The 23,256-nt window shown below is 46.3% G+C and overlaps 1 protein-coding gene across 1 annotated transcript; it reads left to right on the top strand.

Annotated features, from left to right (window-relative positions):
• Positions 1 to 251: 251 nt before the first annotated feature.
• LOC131265270 (uncharacterized) lies at positions 252 to 19,696 on the top strand. Its single transcript, XM_058267531.1, has 16 exons — positions 252 to 820; positions 5,646 to 5,779; positions 5,945 to 6,087; positions 7,680 to 8,019; positions 8,147 to 8,200; positions 10,300 to 10,581; positions 10,962 to 11,090; positions 11,798 to 11,871; positions 13,329 to 13,429; positions 14,826 to 15,074; positions 15,201 to 15,313; positions 15,805 to 16,025; positions 16,558 to 16,654; positions 16,880 to 17,025; positions 17,247 to 17,483; positions 18,853 to 19,696. The coding sequence occupies exons 1-16, from the start codon at positions 252 to 254 to the stop codon at positions 19,021 to 19,023; spliced, it is 3,060 nt and encodes a 1,019-aa protein (XP_058123514.1). The 3' UTR covers positions 19,024 to 19,696.
• The last annotated feature ends 3,560 nt before the right edge of the window (positions 19,697 to 23,256 follow it).

Genomic DNA, 23,256 nt, shown 5'->3' with positions numbered 1-23,256 from the left:
CGTCGTCGAGGTCAACGACAGCCTTTTTCCATTCGAACTTTGTCATCCTAACTTTCGAAAACGAGAGTAAAATATCCACAAATGACGATTGTCACCTACGCGCGCATTCACCGAGCATCCTTCGTTCTCGTTGCAGGAAATTGAAATGTCAATCGCGATCGGCCGCATCCGTAGGCAACCCATTTTCCAGTGGAAATAGAAAAGTGTTTTTTTTACCCGACCCGTCACTGTGTGTGTCCGAGGAGTAGAGTATGACTTCCCGTCGGCTATCGCCCCCGTTGGCGTCTCCATCGTCCTCCCCGGGGAAGGGAAACTCGGCCCCACAGTCCACCGACCCAGCGTGCCCGGAAGCGTCAGATCAGCGGCGAACGTCCGACGAGGCGTCACAGGAACCGGTTGCATCCGACACGTCGCGGAAGGAAGGTAAGCCGAAGCAGAAGGCCAGCAGCAGAAGCGAGGAGCGTTCGCAGTATGAGGCGATGCTAAAGACTGTGCAGTGTGGAACCGGTCCGGCGGGCAAACAGGTGGAGCTCAAACGTGCATCGCTAAGCCTCGGCCAGGTGTACATTCTGCTCGGGGTGCTGCTGATGGGAATGTTTGTGCTCTCGGCCGGCCTGCTCGCGTACGTCGATGGCCGCCTGCCACCGGTCGCCCCCGGCCAGCCAGCGCAACAGCTTCCGGTGCAGGTGGTGGCGGCCCCCTCGGCGGATGAATTGCGCCGCCAGGTGGAGTCGCTCGTGAGCGCCTACTGGAAGCAAAACATCGATAAACTCAGCGGGGAGCTGCTGGCGTACGTTAGACGGACCGTGCCAGAATTTAGGTGAGTATCGGGCTCGGGTTTTACCACCTCGACCGTGTTTCCTCTCCCACGCTGCGTTTCACACCTCGCTCACCTCGGGAACACATTTCCCCGAACACTTTAAAATCAATCGATTGAACATTTCAGCCCAAAACGCTTCAGCCGCGGGCCGTTTTGGAACCGAAGCCCTCCTTTCCCTACGAAGCCGATTAAATCGTCCATTAAGTGGTGGTAAAAGCTGCCACGATAACCGCCGGGCGCTCACAGGCAACGCGCTTTGTTGGCAACAGACTCGACACTAACTCATGCACGATCGGAAACACTGGGCTTTCCCAAATGTTTGGGCTTTCCCGCGAACCGTTCCCTAATCTCGCCGAATGAATTGAAATGGCTCTGGGCGACCCATCTCTTTTGGGTGGGGGGGGGGGGGGGGGGGGGTGAGGGGCCGGAGTGTCGGGTGGTTTGGTCCAGTGTATTCCGAAAAAGCTCCTGCTGAGCCGCGGAACATGCGATTATTCATAGGACCGTTGTTTTATTTTTTTTGTTCAAACTGCTGCCAGAAATTTCCCAAAGTATTCTATTTCGGAGGTTACAAAACGCAAAAAGGAACAAACCCCGGGAAAGTGCTGAACTCGGAATATTTACCCGCGGCGGCAGGGTGTGGGTTACTGTCGTAAAACGGGCCAGCTTAAGCCAGCTCTTTTAATACGCATCGAGTTTTATCTATCGCCACACAAAACGCAGGGGAAACATTGTAATCGCGTGCCAAAATGGAGAAATTCGTTGCAAATCGAGCGAAGCGAGCGTTTTTTTGTGTTTATCATCCGCGCGGTTCGGAATATGCTGTATCCGGTTTCGTTACGGTTCGACTAGTTTACCGGCTTCGAAAACACACGCGGCGCTATGATTATGGCTGCCGAGCGGTGTATTTTATTAGAAAGCATTACTTGCTTTCGGAAAACGCAAAAGAAAAACATTCCACGCACAACCCTGTGAACCGTGAAACAAAGCAATATTAAATTGCAAACAAACAGTTCTACCGACGTCCTCTTTTTATTGAAACCTGATGCAGAAGGAAAACCGGATAACGGTAGCATAAATGATTGGAAGTGTTTTCCGCTAACTGGTTACAGCTCGCGCGGATCATCCCAGTTTGTTTGGAAACCATAACAGTAAAACTGCGACCATTTCGGAGTACGGATATTGGATAGCATTTGCAGTACAAATTCAAACACTAGAGGGAAAAAAAGAAAAACTGGTATTGGGAAACATTGCAGAATAGGTTAATGAAACTAAATATGCGAAATTCTCTGATTCCCGATGCCCTCTTCACCAAAGCAGCAAGTCAGCCGTAATGCGGCGTTATCGTTAGCAGATACATTTGCCATGAAATGTAAAACGGTAACTAGGAAACTGTTTCGACTCCGGAGTCAGTTGGTGAAAAAGCGCTCCTGGGGAAGTGCAGGATGGAAAAATAAAATCAACGATCGTTTCGCTCGAGCATCCGTTTATTGTTCAAGTAAATGGAATTGCATTTTGATCCAGCTGCAATCCACCCCGTGGCGGTAACGGGAATTGGAAGTTTATTGAAATCAGGTCAGGTGTAGGCAGGCGGGTCATAATCGTTCGCTGGTTGGCTCCGGGATTACAGCATGACGTCGTCGGACAAAAGTACTTTCGAAGCTGTGCCAGGCGATTACTGGAATTATGTTTTATTATCGGCGTGTTCCGGGCGTAAAACTTGGTCGGCCTTTTGGCAAGATTTACTACGAGGTTCGGTTTTCTCGAAATAATACGTTGGACGTTACTCGCTCCGAGGGACGATAATCTCCGGATCTCCACTTGTTCCGGGTAACGTCTGAGACCGACACGGCCAACGGGCTTTGTCTGTTTGTGGTGCGGTTGTTAATGCGGTTGCACGTGTGCCTTTCGGCTTGATAAATGTCCTGCCCAGAGTTGCCCAAAGCGGAACACCTGCGTTGGTCGTCGTAAGTTGTTTGGTTTGCATAACCAACCCGAGCTTAGCCGGTTGTTCGTTCGTACGAAAGCTTCCGACATCAGGCTCACCTGGAGCTCACCGTCTTGGTGTGTCCGCATTGTTTTTTTTTCTCCTGCAGGGTTTACACTGCGTCGACGACGACGACGATGATGATGATGATGATGATGAGGGCGATATTCTAAAACGCAGTCACGACAACTGCATCGGTGAAAAAGTTGATAATACTTTACACCGACAAAACTCGCTACGATAGTGAGCCAAAACTGGTGAGGGGGTAGGGGGGAGAAAATTTTCGTATTTCCCAGCGCCAACCCATTACCACCGAGAGGGCACGAGCTGCGAACATGTGTTCCGGCAGGCTGCAATGTTGGCTTACCGAATACATCCGCCCAATTTGCAAGCTACATCAACTGCAATGTTTGGTTGTAATTTCTTTAAAATCAGCACCACACACACACACACACGACCGGATGGATGGATGAAGGCGGAAGGAAAAGGAACCGGTAACCGGGTTGGCTGCAAAATGGCCCGTGTCTTCGGTTACAGTACACGGCACGGATTACGGCTCGAGCCAGCCCGCACTTGTTTAATAACTACTGATGATGATGATAAGCCTTCCGGTGTGTGTGTGTGTGAAATGGGGGGGCTGGGAGGGGTCGGTGTAGGTGGAAAATTATCCCATAAAGCCCGTACCACAGCTACACCATATGAGTGGCGTAACGGGAAATGCGCCACATGGAGCGCACATAGAAGTTTCCGGTGTGTGTGTGTGTAGGGCTTGCTGTAGTTTAATGCAACCCGGCCCTGTTTGCGCCACAGAGTCACGTTTTGCTGACGAAACTGGCGACAGGAAATTGTTTTAATTTTAGTACTTCAAATACTGTTACGCTGCATCTGGGTTTAATGAGGCTCCGGCGAAGGGGAAAATGGAACACAAAGTTAAAGAGAAACATTCGCATCAACCGGTACATATTTTGTTTGCACAAAATTGATGGTTGATGGAGAGAAGCTGATAAGCCTGTATGTAATGTTGTGTAGTAAGCCGGTGAGCTACCTGATCCACTCAGCTCACCTAACTGAGCAGAGAGCTATCTCCCGGATACAAAAACGGAGGTGGCTCACCTACTGAGCTAGCTCACCTATTTAGCTTACTCATCTACTGAACTTGCCTACCTACTGAGCTTGCTCAATTACTGAGGTAGCTCAGCATACTCAGTTGTGCTGGTAGCTCAGTAAACACAGTATGTTTTATCTCCTTGAACCGACAGCTAAGTAACTTTAGTTTAGGTCGTAAAGCTGATAGGTTAGAAGGTCAAACTAGTTCATTTAATGCGGTTGGTAAATGTTAAACTTTATTTGAGATCGACCTATGCCAAGGTACAACAAGGAACTGAAAATGGGACGCAGAGTACATAAAACAGAATACCGTTTGTTAATGACTAAATTAGTGGAATTGATGCCAAAGCAGTTTCAGTCTGTATTGGTTCCCAAAGAAAGTCTCCAGCACAACTGAGTTTGGTGAGCCACCTCAGTAATTGAGCAAGATTAGTAGGTGAGCTCACCAGCACAGTAGGTGGGTAAGCTCAGTAGGTGAGCATGCTCAGTAGGTGAGCATGCTCAGTAGGTGAGCATGCTCAGTAGGTGAGCAAGTTGAGCTAGGTGGCTCACTCTACTTATCTAATCGAGCGAGCAGGCTCTGCTCTGCTCACTGAAAAGAGCTACTTGACACAACACTACCTGTATGTTCTCTGGTGTACTTAAATTTTAGAAAATATTTTTCCCCAAAAAAAAAAGGTTCTATATGGCTTAAAAGAAATTAAATATAGCACACACAATAAAGGACCAAATTGGCCTCAAGCAAAAGATTTACTTCCGTCGTCTCGACATGCTGCATTGCGTACCCAGCTTCCCTCGAAGCTATGTGCCTTTTTTGGCAAACGATTATCACAACTCTTTCATCGTTGCCGAATAATACACCCGAAAGGAGATTTACGATGCATTTTGTGATTCTTTTTTTATGGCACTTTTTCATGCGAATCGTGCCCAACATTTTGTCGGCTTTTACTGGCGCCCCACTTTACTATTCCGTTCCCCTTTGAAGCCTCGTTGATGATGCCTCGGGAAAGATTAAACCTTAAACTGTCGTTTCCTTTCGAAGGCGAAAGTACGTCATTTGAAAAATTAGTCCGAAGCCGCTTTTGTTTTGGCTTTCAAAAAAAAAAAAAAAGAAACAGCTCAAATGAGGTTGGTTTGTGAACTTTGGGTTCATCGACGATCGTAAAAGTTCCATTCGGTTCATCATCGGAAACCTCAACGCCAGACGAGACGCTGTTTTTGTATCGCTCCTGGCCTTCGGCTTTCGATGGCATATTTTTTTACCATCAAAGTTTTCAAATTGCTGCCTCATCCGACGGCGTTTTGCTAGAAGGTGCACGAAGGTCGGATAACTTTGGGACAGAGAGTGCATGATTAAAATTTTGATAGCTTACGTTGTATGGAGATCTATGAGACAGCTGCGCTTCGGTTTTGGGGCGAGATAGGAAGGCGGCGGCCATTAAACGGCGGTAGTGATATTTTAAAGTGCTTCATAAACAATATTGGTTCCGGTGGGAGAAAGATAAAGTTAAATTATTCATACTTAATTTAACCGGTGTGCGCGTGGAAATAAAGATTGAAAACAATACTTTGTGATTCATGAGTGAACGAGAAAGTCGTAGGACACTGCAAAGTATCCTTACCCGATTATATAATCTTCGTATTTCTTAGAGTAATGCCATGAATGATAAAACATATTTGAAACTGAATCCTTTTTATTGCTTTTCCCCCCAACCGTTCCTCCCCTTCCAGTACGTCATTGCCTTACTTAGAAGCGAATCAGAGAGTACAAAACGAACGCAAAATGTCGTCCCGGGAGGGATCGCCGGCCAGAGTGAAGCGCGATCTGAACCCCTTCGACGATAACCTTGTGCCGGATCAGGAAGGTAAGCCACTCGGTATGAGTATTCTTCATTTTCTCGTCAAGCGAATTATGAGCTCAACGATAAGGGCGGGAAATTGCATTGGGACGGCTGTAAAACACGGAAACGTAAAGGACGTAAGGTAGATAATTGAATCCTTCCGCACTTTCCTACTTTCCTCGCGCGCAGGTCCGAATGTGGAGTTCTTCAACCCGAAGCTGCGGTCCGAGCTGGAGAAGAAGGACGGCGAGATAATGAAGAAGACGGGCCTGAAGGGGGCAGCCCCCGGAGGTGATACCTGGGTTTGGCTGACGAGCTACTCTCGCATTCCGGTAAGTGATTGAATTGGATACTGGGATCCTTCGGTCGTCGCGCCCCCGGGAGTGGCAAGAGGTGCGACGAAGTTGGGAAGGGTGGTGAAATAGTATTTTTCTCGTGCCGCTGGAAATAGGATCAAAATCGTTGACACGAATGCATCGCACCGCAAAACTGAACCACGGCTTCTATTCTCCACGAGCGATATGACAATATTCCCCCGGAGCTATATTTTTCTTCTTTATTTATTGCCCGCGCTCCGTCCCCCTTGTTCCTGTTCCGCCAGATGTGGCCCATTTTTTCCCTGCGCCGGAAAAGCGTGCAATGGAAGGATTGTTATAAGCAATGGCGCACGCGAGGGACCCGAAGCACCCGGGAGGGTTGTGTAAAGCGTTCGTGCTGCTGATTTTATGAGCGAAATACGATTGATTCGATCCATCCATCGTGCATTCCGGGACAGGCGATGACGCGGTGCCGTTTCCGGATTTATGTGATACGTTCGCGATACGGCTGCGAGACGACACTTTATTCCCTTTTACTGCTTCCGGCTTCCGTATGCTCCGATGCGGCCACACTGGAGTATCATATGATCCGATCGTTCAACAAGAAAGGACCATTCCGGCGGGTCGGAGAAAAATCCAAAAAATCCCTTCCCTCGGGTTCTTGCGGATCACGGAAGCGAATTTTATGGCAATTGTCGTAAAATGGTTATGCGGTGCCTCCGGTTCCAATCGCTTCCGATCCGATCGCTCACTATCGGTCAATCGGTTTCCGATCCGGGCTCGAGCGCAAAATCCAATAAACATAAATGGCGGAAATGACGGGGACACTTTCCAGGCCGGCGTCTCTTGGTGGCCGGATTGATGGAATGCAATTGCTGTTAACGCTATTTTCATTAACATTAATTAAGGCTGGGAATATCGATCTCAGCATATGTGTGTGTGTATGTGCGATGGGCCCTTATTTATAATTAATACGATGGTTTAATTATTTCATTGGATTTTCCGCTCTCCCTTGTTGTTGTTCATAATGTTTTGCCTGAGTTTGCTTGAGATTTATAGTCTTCAAACATTTTTTTCATTAATTTTTAATACACTCTGCGTTGGTTTGAGTTGTTTTTGTAATAAACAGATTATTTTAAACTTTTAACTGAATAAAACAAACCTATGGTAGGTTTCTAATTTAAGTTGATGGGACCTTATTTAAAATAAATACGGTTTGCTTGAGCTTTATTTTCATAGTGTTGAAACATTTTTTTCATTTATTTTTAATACACCCTGCTTGGGTTTGAGTTGTTTTTGCTGTAAACAGATTGTTTTAAACTTTTTACTGAATAAAACAAACCTATGGTAGGTTTCTAATTTAAGTTGAAATCAATTTTAAAATTTGCTCTCTAGAAAGCAGTCGCAAATCAAAATAATTTGATAGATGATTCTGCCAATTGAACTATTGAACCACATGATTTTCAATTTTTCCAAGAAGTCAAATTTGTTATATTTTATTTTTATTTATTTATTTTTCAAATATACTTTAGCCCATTGGTTAAGGTTGGCCAATTTTCTTGCTTCGATAAATAACATACATATTTTGAATTTTCTTCGCATTGCAGTTCGATGCCATCACCGGCTTCTGCCGAGCGACGAAGGAATACTGTCCACCGGGACCCCCCGGACTGCCCGGCATCCCGGGTCCGAAGGGCAACCGGGGCGATCCGGGCCTGCCAGGGCCGGCGGGGGTGGACGGGCGCGAAGGAAAGCCGGGTCCGCGGGGACCCAAGGGCGAGATCGGCTACCCGGGCAACCTTGGGCTCGACGGGCGGGACGGAGTGCCGGGTGAGCCCGGTCTGGACGGTGTCCCGGGACGGGCGGGGGCCGACGGGATTCCGGGCAAGGATGGCAAGGACGGCATTCCCGGTATCGACGGACGCCACGGAATCGATGGCAAAGACGGTACGCTCTTGTGATGCACTCTAAGCTTCGATTGCGAACTCGAACCGATGGCTTCGAGCATCGCATGAATGCATCTCCGATTACGGTACGTCATAATGTAAGGAGTTTTCCACTCGATTTCCCACAGGACTACCGGGACCGATGGGACCACCAGGGCCACCCGGGCTGCCTGGACCACGCGGTAAGTCAGATAATTAGCATACCAGGAACACAAGTGCTTGTGCTTTCACGCATGGCCGTGTTTGTTGTGTGCTTCCAAAGTGATTCTTGGAATTAGTTGATGTTTATCGAGATTTCTAAACCTGTATCAATGCGGGTTATGTACGGAGAATGACGCGTATGCTTGTAAAGCTAATTAGAGGCTGAGATTCATGGGTAGAATGGGCTTTGTGCTTCCGTCCTGTTACACAATCTTAAACGCACAAGGATGCGCTTTGAAGTTAATTAACAGAAATGTTCAATATACGTTAGTTCTCGCTTTCCTGAGTACCTAAACATTTAAAAGACAGTACAAAGATGAATTAGAACAGTGAGTTCGCTTTTTGTGACTCATCTAGGATGAAAGTCTAATATTTAATCCTTACCAACAACCTCTTTACCTTCCAAGAGCCTTCAACAACCGAGCCCTTTCTTAACTTTCGAAAAAGTAGCGAAAGCCAATCGAAATGAAATCGATTTCCACCATTTTGCTTGTTCGGCTCCCCTTTTCGCTTCAAAGGCTTGTTTGTTTTGCACCGGCGTTAAATAAACTGGTAACGATTCGAAGATTTACAGTGCTGCTAGCATCACCTTCGCGTACTTTCACCCTTCCTACCACTCCTCATTGAACCAGTTACAATCCATCTTCAATCCAACAACCCGAACCATCGGATTGAGCTTCGAATTGATTAAATGTTTGCAATGCATCTTCGGAGTAGCTGGTGTAAGATCCGAACCAGCGAATGTGGACGCTTTTCCTCTTGAGCTTTGAGCGCGAGAACAGGGCGCGGAATGGGCGGCTTGAAAGTGTCTTTCATCGATCGAATCCTCCCGCCGAACCGAAATAGATTGTTTGGGTTGCGGGGATTCGGGGTTGGCGCGGTGTTGACTCTCGCCGAAAATCGGCGCAATTTCTCAGCCATGATTATGTTTTCACAACCATCGTTGATCCTCGGAGGGATTGCGCCCGCTTTCCCGCCCGCTGGCGCCCGGTGTTCGATTTATCGACTCCAAATGCAGATTGATTGGTTTCGACAGCAAGGGCGAGCCACGAGGAAAGGGTAAGAGCGTTGCACATTTATTTTACTCTAAGGGTTAACGGTACACCCTAAACTGATGCACGGAAAATAGCATCATTTGGTCGAGGAAAAGTGAAAAATCAAAAATGTGAAAACATTGTTTCTTTATCTTTAGAGGGGCAATTGTTTTTTATACGCTCTCAACGTTTGATTTTTACTTTTTGTAGAAACCTTTTCAATGTATGAATTTCGAAAATATGCTAATATTTGTTCAAGACCATCCAAAGTAATACAAAATTTTCAGCAGGACTTCAAGACAAATAAAATGTCAACTAAAAAGTGTTCATTTTGTAAACTTGTGTATCATTTTTGTTCTGAACAAATAATTTAGTTCTAACAATGCTTTTGTATAACTATAATAGCTGATAGATAAAAACATTTTGTTTTTTGTTTACAAAATACTATTTTTGGAATTTTAATATTTTTACATTTGTTTTTAACTAATTTTAAAGCTATCAAATCGCAACCGAAACCGAACCCTCCCTTGTACGACAGGACTAACTATTCACGTACACAAAGAGAAAAGGTCTAGTAAAAGCCTACAAAGGCAGGCTTGAACGAATATGGCCGTTATGCCTATATTGTTAAAACTCATGGTTGTATGCCTCTAATCCAAACAACTTTTTAAAGACAGTGGATCAGAAAAAATGAAACATGGAGAAAAATATGTTACATGTTTCCCAGTATCCTGTTCAGCTGAAGGCTTTGTGAAATGTTCACACACTTTGTTAGAAGCTTTTGTGGTATTCTGGATCATGGTGGAAGAGTGCAGATTTAGCCAGCAAACGAGCTTACACCCGGTGATCCAACGACCGTCTCTTCCCTCCTTCCCTTTCCCTTCCCCCCGGTCGTTAAACATCATTACATTGCGTTCGAACGGAAAGCACCTTCTAGAACGCGCACGACAAGAAATCAATCTCACTCCGGGGTTTGCGGAGGTGGTGTGCGGTTTGTGCTGCTTTCAGCTCGAGCTCGTGTTTGATCGTGTTCCTCTCGCTTCCAGGAATCCACGGCCCGAAGGGCAAACCGGGCCGGCCGGGTACGAACGGCACCCCGGGAACGCCCGGCATCAACGCGTGGAAGGTGAAGGTGAACGATACGTTCTCGAACGAGCTGCTCGTCCCGCCGTCCATCGCCGGCTCCGGCACCGTCGAGGCCCTCCGCCCCATCGTGGTGCACGAGGGGACACACCTGCGGCTACGATGCGCCGCCACCGGGACACCCCGACCGCACGTCGAGTGGCGCCGGGCGGACGGGAAAACCATTTCCAACGGTGCCTGGGAAGGTAAGTTGGCTTCGGCATGATTCTCCGCGGCGAACATCCGGTTCTGCGGCAAATTACAATGGCACCCCACGTGGGGTCTCAACCACTCCACGAGCCGACGCTCAGCTCGGGGTCAATAATGGGGTTCGAGGCAAATAGTGAATCCCATCGCTATCGGCCATTCGGAACGGTTACTCTAGCGCTTGGTAAAAACCACAAATGGGAAGAAAAAAAAAGAGGAAAGGCCTTTCCGAAAGTACGAACACAATGCGCCCCGGCACAATGGCAACTTTCTGCATCAGCGATTATTCCGCACGGAAAAAGGATGCTCTCGTCGACCACCATCGTTAGATGTGCCGCCGCCACCGCTTTCACTCGTTTTTCCTCTCCCTCTTCCACAGCGACATCGATGGCAGGCCACACGCTCAACATCACCAAAATCAATCGAGTGCACATGGGCGCGTACCAATGTCTGGCGGACAATGGCATCTCACCCCCGGCGAACCAGACGTTCAACATCGAAGTGCACTGTAAGTTTTCGGGCGGAAGAAGAATGGGGGGTTCCACTATCGGTGGGAAGCTGGCTGCAGGCTTCGCCAGACAATCGTGCACTTTGACCCTCCGGGCGATTGATGATCCTTGCAAGTGCCTGCGAAACCCAAATGACCACACTTGAGCGCTCCGAAACCGGAGTGCAATTGCACGATCCTTTCGTTTCGGCTGGCAAGTTCACACACTCTCGAGGACGGCTGAAAAAGGGCAGCTATTTGCAAAGGGTCTGTAATGGGGGATGAAGACGCTGCCTTGCTTAGGACCTCATCCTAGTGAAAGCCGGTCGAATTCGGAGCCTTTCCCGACGTACGGCAACATGTGTTCTCGCTGCCAATAAGGCTTCGGTGTGGAGGATTGCTACGTTGTAATCGACCGACTCCAAGTGAGAAGGGCTTCTCGCCAAACTCTCGGAACCCAACCGGGACTAATAAGGATCACGGCTGTAAGCGATGCAGCGTCAGCATCGAGCGAGATAACATGCTGATTTAATGCCACGAAATGAAGACTCGTGCGAAAATGATGCAAGTTCATCATTGAGGACGTTCCTCGGAAAAGCGAGCAATCGGATTTTCCCACTTCAGCCAGCTTTACTTAAAGTCTGGCCTTCGTTGGGTTTAATGATACGCCAGTTCAATTTTCCTTCTGTTTTTTGCCCCCCTACTACACATTTACATTTCTTCCACAGTTGCACCCTTGATACGCGTGCGGAATCAAATGGCGTACGCACACAACGGTTCCACGGTGACGTTCGTCTGTGAGGTAAGTGTGCGTTCACAAAACCCTTCATTCTCAGGATTCCCCCGGAGCGTAGCGTGTTATTTCCAAAAGAAATCCCCCAATTTAAACCGTTTAAAACCAAAAAAACGTTCAAAATCGTTCTTCAAGATATGCCAATCTGTCCCAAAAGGAGAAATAAACCGTTATTGGGGCACGTTTAAAACCCCCCTGCCGTTGTGAGGCAAGAAAAATGAGACCCTCCGTAAGGCCTTTCCATCACGTGGCTCGAGTGGACGCAATCTGTCCGGGAACGGGTTTCGATGCAGCCGGGAGCCATTTTCCATTTTTGTAGAGGACCCGGTTGGATGCGGTTTTCTCGTGCGGAAAGCATCCCAAATTACGACTCATAAATTTGGTTCTTTCTCCCCAGCACACGGTGTACGGCCTATTTTTCATGGGCATGTGGGGAACATGTAACGCTGTTGTTGTAGAAAAAAATCTGTTATTGTAGCATGGTGGTTGTTATCTTTTTTATTTCTGTGTATATCATTGCCTAAAGAACCCACGATTACAGATTTTTTTTCGGTAGAACACTTTTGACAGGCCGTTTTCGGTTCCGCTTGGTGCTTTTCTTATTTTCTACGAGTAAACCGCAAATTGATTCACCACCATAAATCTTATTAAACTTTTCCACCCTTTCACCCCCCCTCCACCCGGCGCGTTCGGCCCACCGAGGGTTAGGTTCTGGCTTAGGGGTTTCCCCCGTTTTCTCCGTCTACGAGCCGCATGCGAGTGGGTGAAGCACAGAACCGAATCAAATCGGTAACCGCTGCCCAACCACGTGCAGTGAACTCATAAATCTAAATTGAATCTCATCGAGCGCCATTTCTGGTCGGCTTTCTTCTTTTTTTTCTCGGGAAAGTATCCGAGAATAGAAAGTAAAGATTGAAAACGGATGTAGGTAGTAGGGAAAATGGAAAGCAGCAGGTGGTTGTGTTGTTTTTTCCTCCATGGGGGCAATTTCACTTTTCTGGTGAATGTTTGGTACTGTAAAGATGTGGAAGGGATTAAAGTTCGAGAACCTCCCGTTATCGAACGTGCTTCTCAGAACGTTGGTTTGGATTCGAAGTTAAATTGATATCGAATGGGTCTGTTAAAGATGTTTTTCCCATGTCAGTCAGAAATAATTGAACATCGTGAAACATGCTATTATTTCTTTTTTTTTTTAACCACTGTCTGTTTGAACATAAATACCATATCTGTGATGATGCTGGAAAAACATTAATTCAGTGATGCGCCTGTCAATAATATTTAAGCGGATAATTTTATGCTGCTTCTCGGAAACTTTAACAACACATGATTATCATCATCCCAGGTTTCGAGCTCCGTCAAAAATAAAATGCATCACTTGTCAATAACCATTCTCCCACCGGACCATTCCCATCCTCGTATCCGTTCGACCGGCCGTAACCATCGCTATCGGTTTTGTGTAATTACAGGTGGAAGCATTCCCCGAGGCACTGAAGTACTGGGAACGCTATCCCGGCGGGCGGCTGCTGGAGCATGGCGATAAATTTCAGATGGAAACCCATTACGACGGGTAAGTAGAGAAAGGAGTGTTAAAGGAGCTCCGGTTCGTGGCACGGCGTGTCTATAAGAACCCGATCGATATAGAAGCCAAAGTATGTCAAATCGATATCCTGGATGCCCTAACGTAGCATTATTGAGCAAGAGAGGCATTTTCACGATTGTTTTTCCATTTAGCTAACGAGTAAACATCTTCTTAACTAGCCAACAAGCATAAACAAATTCGTTTGTTACAGTTGTTGTGTAAGGACTTCTAGCTCCACGGCAAGAGAATTTCCGTTTCACTTTTCTTTCCCAATTTAATGTTGGTTTTTAGTGGAAAAACATTTTCGATTTCCTCCCGTGACGTGACGTAGGCCCAACCAGGAGACTTTTCAGGCGTGTTTTTACATTCCTCCTGTTTTCGCTTTTCCCCCGAGCAAAACGGAATGAAAATGGGGAAATTTTCTTCCTGCTTTTTCCATCCGTTGTCAACCAGATTCCTCAGTCGCAGTCGTTTCTCGATTCCGGATAAAAACCAGTCCATTATTCACTATGAAAATGTAACTTGGAACATGCTACCGGAAGCGGGCAAAACAAAAAGAATACAAATGACACAGATCCCGTTGGCGATGGATTGTTTGCGTTTGTTGTTTAATTAGTGGACTTTCACTGGCTTGTCCAATTCCAGTCGTTCCGGTGTCTCTTGATTACGGCAGAGCAGGGTAATTCAGTAAAACATCCCCACCAGAACTAGACTTCCACATCTTTAGTAAATAAAATGTTCCGCTCGGAGAGTCAGTGAAAGTTGCTGTTGATAAAATTCATGAAGTTGTGTTATTTTCACATCGGCACAAAAAAGTAGCTCTGTTTTAAAACAGTCTAATGTAGTTTGAGTCGTTCACAAAGCTTTTTTGTTTCTTTCTTTTATGAAACCCTTGTTGTGTTCTCTAGTCTACTCTTTCATGAACAGACGCACCAGTACAATCTAATGAAATGATTGTAAAATGTTTGTTTACTTTTATTAACTTCTTTTTTTAGTATTCCTAAAGCGTTTGTTTGTGCATAATCAAAAAGTCTGCTGCACAATTTTTGCACGTGCTGTCTGCTAAAAATGACCCTGCCCTGCCTTGTTAAAGCTCGCTATATTCATACACCGACCATTCAACATCACGGCCTGATGACCACGTTCGGTCCAGCCGGCCGGCCCAAATTGTGTTAAACGAAACCTGAAATTAGTAATTGAGTTTTATGAGTGCTTAGTTCGGCCGGACGACAGCGTCGAACGCGCCATCGCAAACATGGCGACGACTTGTGTCACTCCCCGGTGTGGCGTTTGACTTTCCATCTCCGACCGTCCCACAATTTCTTTTCCACCCACCGCTCACGTGAACTCCAAACGCTAACAACAAAAACAAAATCTCATCTAGCTACAAATCCGTTATGCGGTTGAACATCACCAACATCCGGCCGAACGATTTCGGCGAGTATCACTGCGCGGCGAAGAACGAGCTCGGCGTGACCGAGGCCGAGTTTCATCTGATGGAGCACTCGCCGTACATCATCCGGCCGCCGGGCTCGACCGACACCAACGTGTACGGCACCAAGCCACCGGAGAAGGAGTCGTACGAGGACATCTGCGGACCGCCGACGACCTGCCCGGAGTGTCCGGATCCGAGGTAAGCTCGCCAGCGCCGACGAAAGTTAATTAGAGGCCGGCCTCGCAATGATGCGGTACTGACCTTTTGCGTTTTGGGGTTTTTTTTTTCTTCTGACCGTCGACGTCGATTGCTTCCGCCCGCCAGGGACCTCAAGTGCAAAGATAACATCGTGTCGATGTACGATCTGTTCTCTGGCAGTCTGGAAATCAAACCCATCGGAAATGTCAGCTTCACCGGATTACCCAACAGGACGACAGGTAAATCGACTGACCAGGCGTAGACATCCTTGCGGGTTCCCGTAATTCATATTTACCCTACAGAATACACAGTTGATGATAAAATATTGCTCAAGATAGTAAGAAGATTTATTTTAAATTGTTGATTAACACTAGGAGATGTTAGGAACAAGTCTTAAAAGAGATTTAGAATGAATAACTATTTAAATCAGATCACAAGGGTTAACTAGAAATTACATTGAAAGAGACACTTCCATTTATCGAACCCAAAATTATTCTTTAACGTGTCAAACGAATTGTTGAAATTAAGGATTTAAATTAATTAATACAAAATGATAATGATTTCCACAACTGCTCTTCCGTTGGCTTCGCAAACAGTGCCAAATTATCGAGTAAATTTGCCTATCCGTCCGTCCGGCACCTTATTAGTAGCAAATTAGCACCAGGGCAACAGCAATCCGGGGTCGTGATACGCCACCGCTTCATCCATCTCTAACGTACCCACTTTCCAGACTGTGTCCTGTACGCGGTCGGCAAACCGGTCTACCACAAGTACACCGAGCAGTCGTACGGCGCCTGGCTGAAGGATCCGGCCGCCCGGAGCGAGGTGATGGAGGGCAAAGTTTGGGCCACCAGGGAGAACGACACCCACCGGCTGTACGAGTTCGTCAACAAGACCACGTACCGGAACAATGTCGCCACCAAGACGTACCGGCTGGAGCGCCCCTTCCGGGTAGGTACTCCTCCGTTCACGCTCCGTTCAGTTTCGACGACCGAAATGTGTGTGTGTGTGTGTGTGTGTGTGTGAAGGGACTTTGTCGTGTGGAGTTAACAGGGTGGCCCTACCCGAATCGTTTCGAGAGGGGCACTACGGGCTAAAAGTTTCCGGCTAAGTTTCCCATTGATGTTGCAGCCTGTCGATAGTTGAAAAGTTGGTAGTCAGGAACAGTTTTCCAAAAAGTCCCACTCCCACAATGCTTTCCGTGATTTCTTTTGCTTTTGATTCCCAACTTACACTAGCTCTGATAGGGACTATCCATTGCATTCTACGAATCACTTTAATGTTTAATGTTTTCGATCTTACTGGAACTATTCGAATTCTATTTTGAATTTTTGAATTTGGAAAATAGAATACTTATGCTTTTCACTTTTGATTTGAAAATCGCTGTTGTTTGCATTCGTGTGTGTAATACCAACCCAAATGTTGAACTAAATTTTGCCAATTTCAAACAAATCATACTTACCGTCGGCTTACCTGTTTCCAGGGCAACGCACACGTCGTCTACAACGGTTCGTTCTACTACAATGAACGCAACTCGCCGCGAATCATCAAGTTCGACTTGAACGTGGAACGACAGACAGGTGAGGGATCAATCTATTCGCTTAAAAGCACAAGTGCTCGTCGGTGCAACAAACTACCAACTAGCAAGTGCGTCGATGCATGCCAACGACGGGGAGCGTCATCGTAGTAGTCGTGGAAGGAGAATTGCACCTGTCAAAATCACTGAAGCCTGTTGGCAACGTTTTCCGTCACACCGGTGGTGGTGAAAAACTAACAAATCCGTATTTTCCTTTTGCTTTCGCCAGCAATGAACGAGCTCGAGGGCGCCACGACGAACGGTTCCAATTATCTGTACACCACCGAAATTAATTACATGGACTTCAACGTCGACGATAATGGGCTGTGGGTGATTTACGGTACGCCAGATTCGAACAACACAATGGTTGCCAAGGTGAGAAAGATTAATTCTGCGCTCGCGGTGGTCGAAAGCGATGGTTTTCAATTTCCATTCCCCGGGAGAAGCGTCAACCGATGTGCACTTGCACGCAGCAACCGTCGTAGTTGCATTAACCCAATTCCGCACCGGTGCATCACGGCCATCGTCGCGTCTAATTTTCGTGCGAAAAACAACACCGATGTAACATTGTAATTTTCACTCCCCCTTTCCCCTAGCTGAACGAAAATAATTTGACGGTGCAGTACGGCTGGAACATTAGCGTGAACCATCACAAGGTGGGCGAGATGTTCATCGTGTGCGGCGTCCTGTACGCGATCGATTCCGTCACCGAGCGGAACACCAAGATTCGGCTCGCCCTCGACCTCTACCACAGCAAGCTGCTCGAAGTGAACCTCGTGTTTACGAACCCGTTCCGGAAGACGACCACCGTCGGATATAACTACAAAAGCAAGGTAACCGAATACATTTCTCTCCACCAGAAACTGCACTCGAGGAAGTGAGGCAAATTTACCGTGAGTTTGGTGCACCCTTTCCATCCCCGTTCGTTTGATGACAGAACGCGCCAAAAAGGACAAAGTGGGAAACGGGTTTCCGGCTCTTGTTTTCCTCCATCGTGCGTGGGGGAGCAGACGGTGGGGCGGTGTATTTTATTTCCGCTCGAGTCTCTCTCTCCTACTTCCGCACAAGAATCTATAATTAATGAGACAATCAGTTACATGAGGTCCGAGGACTGTTTGCATTACGCTGTTGCTTTTGGTGCCATTGTCGTTGTTTGATGTTTGTGGACCGTCTTATTTGAAATCGGAGCATTTCCTCGGGATCTCCAGCGGAGGATGCTGGTGCACGGTTCCTTGCAGCTGTGTAGTAAAAGTAATGACAAAGCCATTTTGCTAAAGAGAACGAATGATCTTGAACGGGAAACCCCGGGCTGGGTGTCCTCCTTCAAGTGCTTCAGGAAATAGAGTGCAACGAAACAAATGATGTTCGGTGGTGGATGTTATGGTGTAGGAGGGTTTGTGCTATGATTTACAAAATGTACATGTTTTATTGTTTGTTGCTCGGTCCCGTTGGAAGCACATCTGGCATCAATGATGCAGTACATCTCGGGGTTACAAGAAGACATCTCAAATTATTGCATCATCTATTTGAGTTCCTTTGCTGTGCATTAAGTACGCTATAGGGAACATTAATAGACACCGAGAATAAAATGTGTGTAACGCTTGAGCGGAAAAAAAACCAGAAATGAAAAGCGGCAACAGTGCCACCATTCCAAGCGCAATTCTCTTGAGGAAATTAATTTCCTTAGATCAACAACTTTCCCTCGCATCCGTGGGAAATCGAATTAAATTGGTTCTTTTCGTGCCGTCCCTCGACCACGTCCTTGGCAAACATTCCTCCCCTTCACCGTTGCCATTTATTCTACCATATTTCCTTCCAAAGGTTAGGTTCCGCCAGTGGAAGGGCCAAGTAGCCTAATCAAATATTGAACTTCGAGCATCTAACTTTTCACCAAGAAATAAATATTCCACCGAGCACGTGTGTGTGCCGTACCTATGTCTATCCCGTGCCGCCGTTCTTAGCAATTCCGAACACATACGAACGCCCCCGGAACGGGGAAAGGGTGCAGCGGGGTTGGGTGTACGGCTCTCATCCTTCATTCATGCGTCAAGAAGCTGGTAGCTTTTGGGGAAGTTGAGCTTGTGGGTCGACTTTATGGACCCTTCGCAAGACTTCCACATGCGCACCACCGTCAAGCATTTAACGGGCTCTCTTTCTCTCCCCCCGCCCGGTGTCTCGGCCGCGCACCTGACAACCCCGTAGGAGCTGTACACATGGGACAAGGGCAATCAGTTGACCTACCCGATCCGCTACCACGAGATAGGATACAACACGACCGCCACGGAGAAGACGGACGACACGCTCAACCCCCAGATGCAGACCGGCTACGACATCTACAACGACCACGACGCCGAGGCGGAGGACGTGCCCTAGGTTTGGCTCGCCCGATCCCGGTGGAAGCTGTCAAAGGGACGCTTCAGGCGCTAGTTGCGTCCTGGCTGCGGTTTGAAGATTTTCTTTTTCCCTTTCACAATCCATCTGGAACGGGCTTTCGTTGCGTTGCTTTAGGTGTGGGTGTGTGATGGGGCCCGATGCAAATCTATCCGAAAGAACAGTGTGTTGATGGAAAAAAAAAACATAAATCGAAATAAATCCTTAAAGGACCTTCATCCATCAGCAAATCCCTCTTTTCGTCGGTGTCGTACATCCCCAACTCACACGATGGCGTCGCTGATAAACTCTAGCAGATGGAAATCCAAAGAAAACGAGAACAAAAAGCAAATAAAAGATGTAAAAATGAAACAATCGTGGGAGTCAGTCACACGCGTCCCAGTGTTTACAAGATGAGGGGACAAAAATGGCCAACACATATTTTTAAATGTTCGTATACACCTAACCATATACAGATCAAAAGCAAAGTGAAAGGACTTATGATATTAAAAACAAATAGAAGAAATCAAAGAGTATCGACACAATTCAGTGGGATAAACCGAGAGAGTAAAAGAGAGAAAGAGAAAGAAAGAAAGAGAGGATTATGACTCAACATTTTCTAGCAAAAGAAAAGTGGTGGAAAGTTTTACTAATTGAAAATGAAGCGTACATGAATGCGGCATGAATAAATAGTGATTTTTGTGAACTCAAATGGTGGTTTTATTGCGTCACATCACAAAAGCATTTTTCTTGCACCGTTCGAGCTGGTAAGTTGTCCTAAAAATGTACTCTCACCCCCCAATTTGGAGCAGGATTAAGCTCGAGACAGCCTGACACGTGCCCACCGCTAGCCTTACATATTAATAACGGAAAACCCGCTTGCTGCGGTTCGATGCCTTTCGGGTGGTATCGGGTGCACACTATAACGGTGATGATATGTTGCGGTTTACCCCGATCCCCGGACGCATCCGGGGTAGGGGGTGGGCCACCCGTGTAACGTAAGTTGCTTTGATGATGCCGGTGACCATTAATAACTCGAACCTGTCAGCAGAAGGTGCTTTACGGCGTCGACTGCAGTGCTGTTGGTAACCATTGTCGGGTTCGTGTGCCCATGCCCGGGTGTGTGTGTATGTGTTTGATGCGGTTGGGGTCGGAAAACTTGACCACACATGATAATAAACGCTGAAAAGTGAGACGCATTTCGGGGCCACCGGAAGATTAAACAGGTTGGAAAGTATGTTGAGATTAAAGGATGTCTGACGCGGTTATCGGATATGATAAAAGAGATAAAACTTTGTCATCATGAGTAGAATGCGCTTAAGCTAAATTTCATCCCGCTGTACTAATTAAAAGTGATCTTCAAAATCTTTTTCAACCGATCGATTTTCATTTCATAGTAAAAGATTTAATTTTATCGCGTGCTCGTTAAAATATTGTTTTATTTGGAGGGCAATTCTTTCACATTTGAAGTTTCAGCTTAACTCAGTCTACATTCCATTCGTAGGTATGAAACGTTTTATAAATATTTTTAGAGAAATTGAAGACATTTTTAACTTCATTAAAATCCTTCGTGAAAGGTTTACTTAACAAACTTAACTCAACATTTCCCTTTTAGAACAAATTAAATTGTAATAAATTGATTTTGGCTGAAAATCTGACTCTTAAAATATTCACATCACTACAAAAACCGTTCTGTTGACCTTTCAGTGATTTCTTGATGGAATCAATTATATTAGCAATTAAATTTAGGCAATTAATTTAACTTCGTTATCAATTGTGCTCGAGCAAGTGCACTTCGGTCGTTTCGTTTCTTCGCTCAAGTATGTTCAATAATTGAAACCATAATGACTTTTTAAACCATTCCTGCCCCTGGTTGCTCGCATGAGTTGAACAAGTTTGTCGGAAATAAACGGACCGAGGAAAAGTGGGGCCGCTTGAGCCGGGCGAGGGGGCGCGTGTTTGATTCGATTTTAACTTGAGTCGAGTTTTCTGAGAACCGTTTGTTAACTTTCCCCTCCGTTCCCAAAAGTAGGGAGGGATCCGGGAGCAAAGCCACACTGACTTAACGCCTTCGGACGACTGCAATCTGTTCCGCCGTTATTTTGCCAGAAGCGGGAAAAGATTAATTGATGAGCTGATACTTGACGAGCCGGGCCTGAGATCAGAAGTGGCGCAGAAGACGAGATCGCTCGAGATAGTCGCGGACGGATGGATAGATGGATGGATGAGGTTAGGACGAGCTCGAACCTCGAAGGGCTCTTATTGACAGATTGATAAATGACTCCAAGAACCCGCTGTATTGGTCTGAATGTGCGAGCTTCGCTTTTCCTTTCCTCGTTTAGGCGGAAAATGCTGCAAAATGCTTGAAACACGATTCCACAAGCGGACGGCCAAATTGTTTCGAATTTCGCCCGAGAGCTGCTCCACGGTGGCCAAAGGATGCAGCCAAACAGTATTTAATTTATCATTGCTCGAGTGGAAATAAGTGAACAAGTTTATTCGTCAAGCGGACAGTGATAAATCCTCGCCCAAGCGTTTCATTTCCGGGGGTAAAGTAATGGCGGACTTAAGCGTCCGTCTGAAAACAAAAAAAGAAATTAGCTTTAAGCTCACCAATCAGTGAGCAGACAAACTAGGGATGTTCACCACTGTCACACCCTTTCTTTTGGGGTGGTTATGATAAATCGAGTCTTTAAAAAAGTGTCCTCTTAAATAGCGCATAACGAGCATCATCCGTTCTGCATGCTTACCCTCCTCGACTCGGTCGTACGTGGCTCAAACATGCTGCGCTGAAAGTCGAGCCGTGTCATACATTTCATATCCTTCCTTAGTACCAGTGTTTATGAAGTGGAACAGAGAGACAAGAAAAAATATTAACACCATTCAACACCATCATGCTTTCCGGGACGACGTAAGAACGCCGGACAATTGTCGCAGAGAAAACTTTCTTAGCCGCTTCAAGGGTTGCAAGGGCTTGAGGATGGCGCATGCTGTCCCACTTTGTGTGTTTATGCTTTATTTTCAACCCATAATTGTCCTTAAGAGAGTTAGGAGAGCCAGAGTGAAAGGTGAAAGCGGGAAAGTGCAGTGCCAGTTTTCCAGCATCGCACAGGACACTCGCCGAAGGTGGCCCACAGCTGGCGTCTGGTTATTTTTCATTGGGTTGTCGGAAACAGATCCCGGAACGCTTCCGTTCGGGCGGGCGGTCCGGCGCAGGGTGGATGAGATGTACTTTCTAATGGCATTGCTGTAACATATGTTTCGTACAGGGACCGGAATGGTTTCGAGGATGTTGGGCGAAAAAATCTTGAGAGAATAAAATGTGTTTCTCCGAGGGTAAAAAGAAGCGAACACAGCACGAACCAATGATGAGCAGATGTAAGTTGGACCGGAAGAAAAACGAGAGCGGTAAATAAAATAAAAGTAAGGTTGTAAATAAAAACCCAGGAACAATATAACGGGTTCAGATAGTACACCACCCCTTGGGCCGGGTGAAGTACCATTTGTTGGTGAGTTAGCTCTTGCGTTTGTTGAAGTCAAAGTTACTTTCGTGTTAAAGTTAAAAAGAGGTATTTTTTTAACTCCCCACAGCATGTGTCTCACATGACTTTGATAGAAAAATGTATATTGAAGTTTATCAGCGTTGCTTCAAACAGTTATTTGTTGTAAGATTTAAATTCTTCATTGGTTAGAACCATTCATTGAACGTTAAATAATACTTTCGATCTGTTAGTATCGCACGCATGGTTCACTCATAAAACTTCCCTCCCCAAATAACTTTTAACAAGATGCCGCAGAAACTTGTCTAATAACAAGTTCCTTCAAAGTTGACCTTTTCGGCATCGCAAAAAACCAAACGCCTATTGCCAGTTGACGGTAAGAGGGGGGTGGCAGATTATACAATCGAACGGAATTAAGAATGTTATGAATATTCAAATCAGCTGATTTGAATTCTAGAACCAAATAACCGGCCGACCAGCTCCGGGGGGTGGTCAGGGAGCTGGTAGGGAAAATTGGAAATTGTCCAATAACTTTGGATCAATAGGGCAGGAAAATTCACAACCGATACGCCTTCGGTGATTTTCCCGGGACCGGGCCAGACGAAGTGCTATATGTGCTGTTTAATAATAGGTTCATAAATATAGTCATTTCGAAACGGGAATTTTCTGCCTTGTCGCTGCGAAAGTTTTATGAACATTTTTCTGTTTCCGTTCATGTCGTTCGTATCGGACATCA

The sequence above is a fragment of the Anopheles coustani genome, chromosome 2, assembly GCF_943734705.1.
Source record: "Anopheles coustani chromosome 2, idAnoCousDA_361_x.2, whole genome shotgun sequence".
Lineage (NCBI taxonomy): Eukaryota > Metazoa > Arthropoda > Insecta > Diptera > Culicidae > Anopheles > Anopheles coustani.
The sequence above is the reverse complement of the archived record's forward strand: the minus strand, read 5'-3'. Positions and strand labels throughout refer to the sequence as shown.

Bases quoted from the DNA above. Each gene is read 5' to 3' on its own strand.
- LOC131265270 (XM_058267531.1), top strand. From the start codon at position 252: ATGACTTCCCGTCGGCTATCGCCCCCGTTGGCGTCTCCATCGTCCTCC. The intron at 821-5,645 runs GTGAGTATCGGG...CTCCCCTTCCAG, and splicing joins CGGACCGTGCCAGAATTTAG to TACGTCATTGCCTTACTTAG. The intron at 16,655-16,879 runs GTGAGGGATCAA...TGCTTTCGCCAG, and splicing joins GAACGTGGAACGACAGACAG to CAATGAACGAGCTCGAGGGC.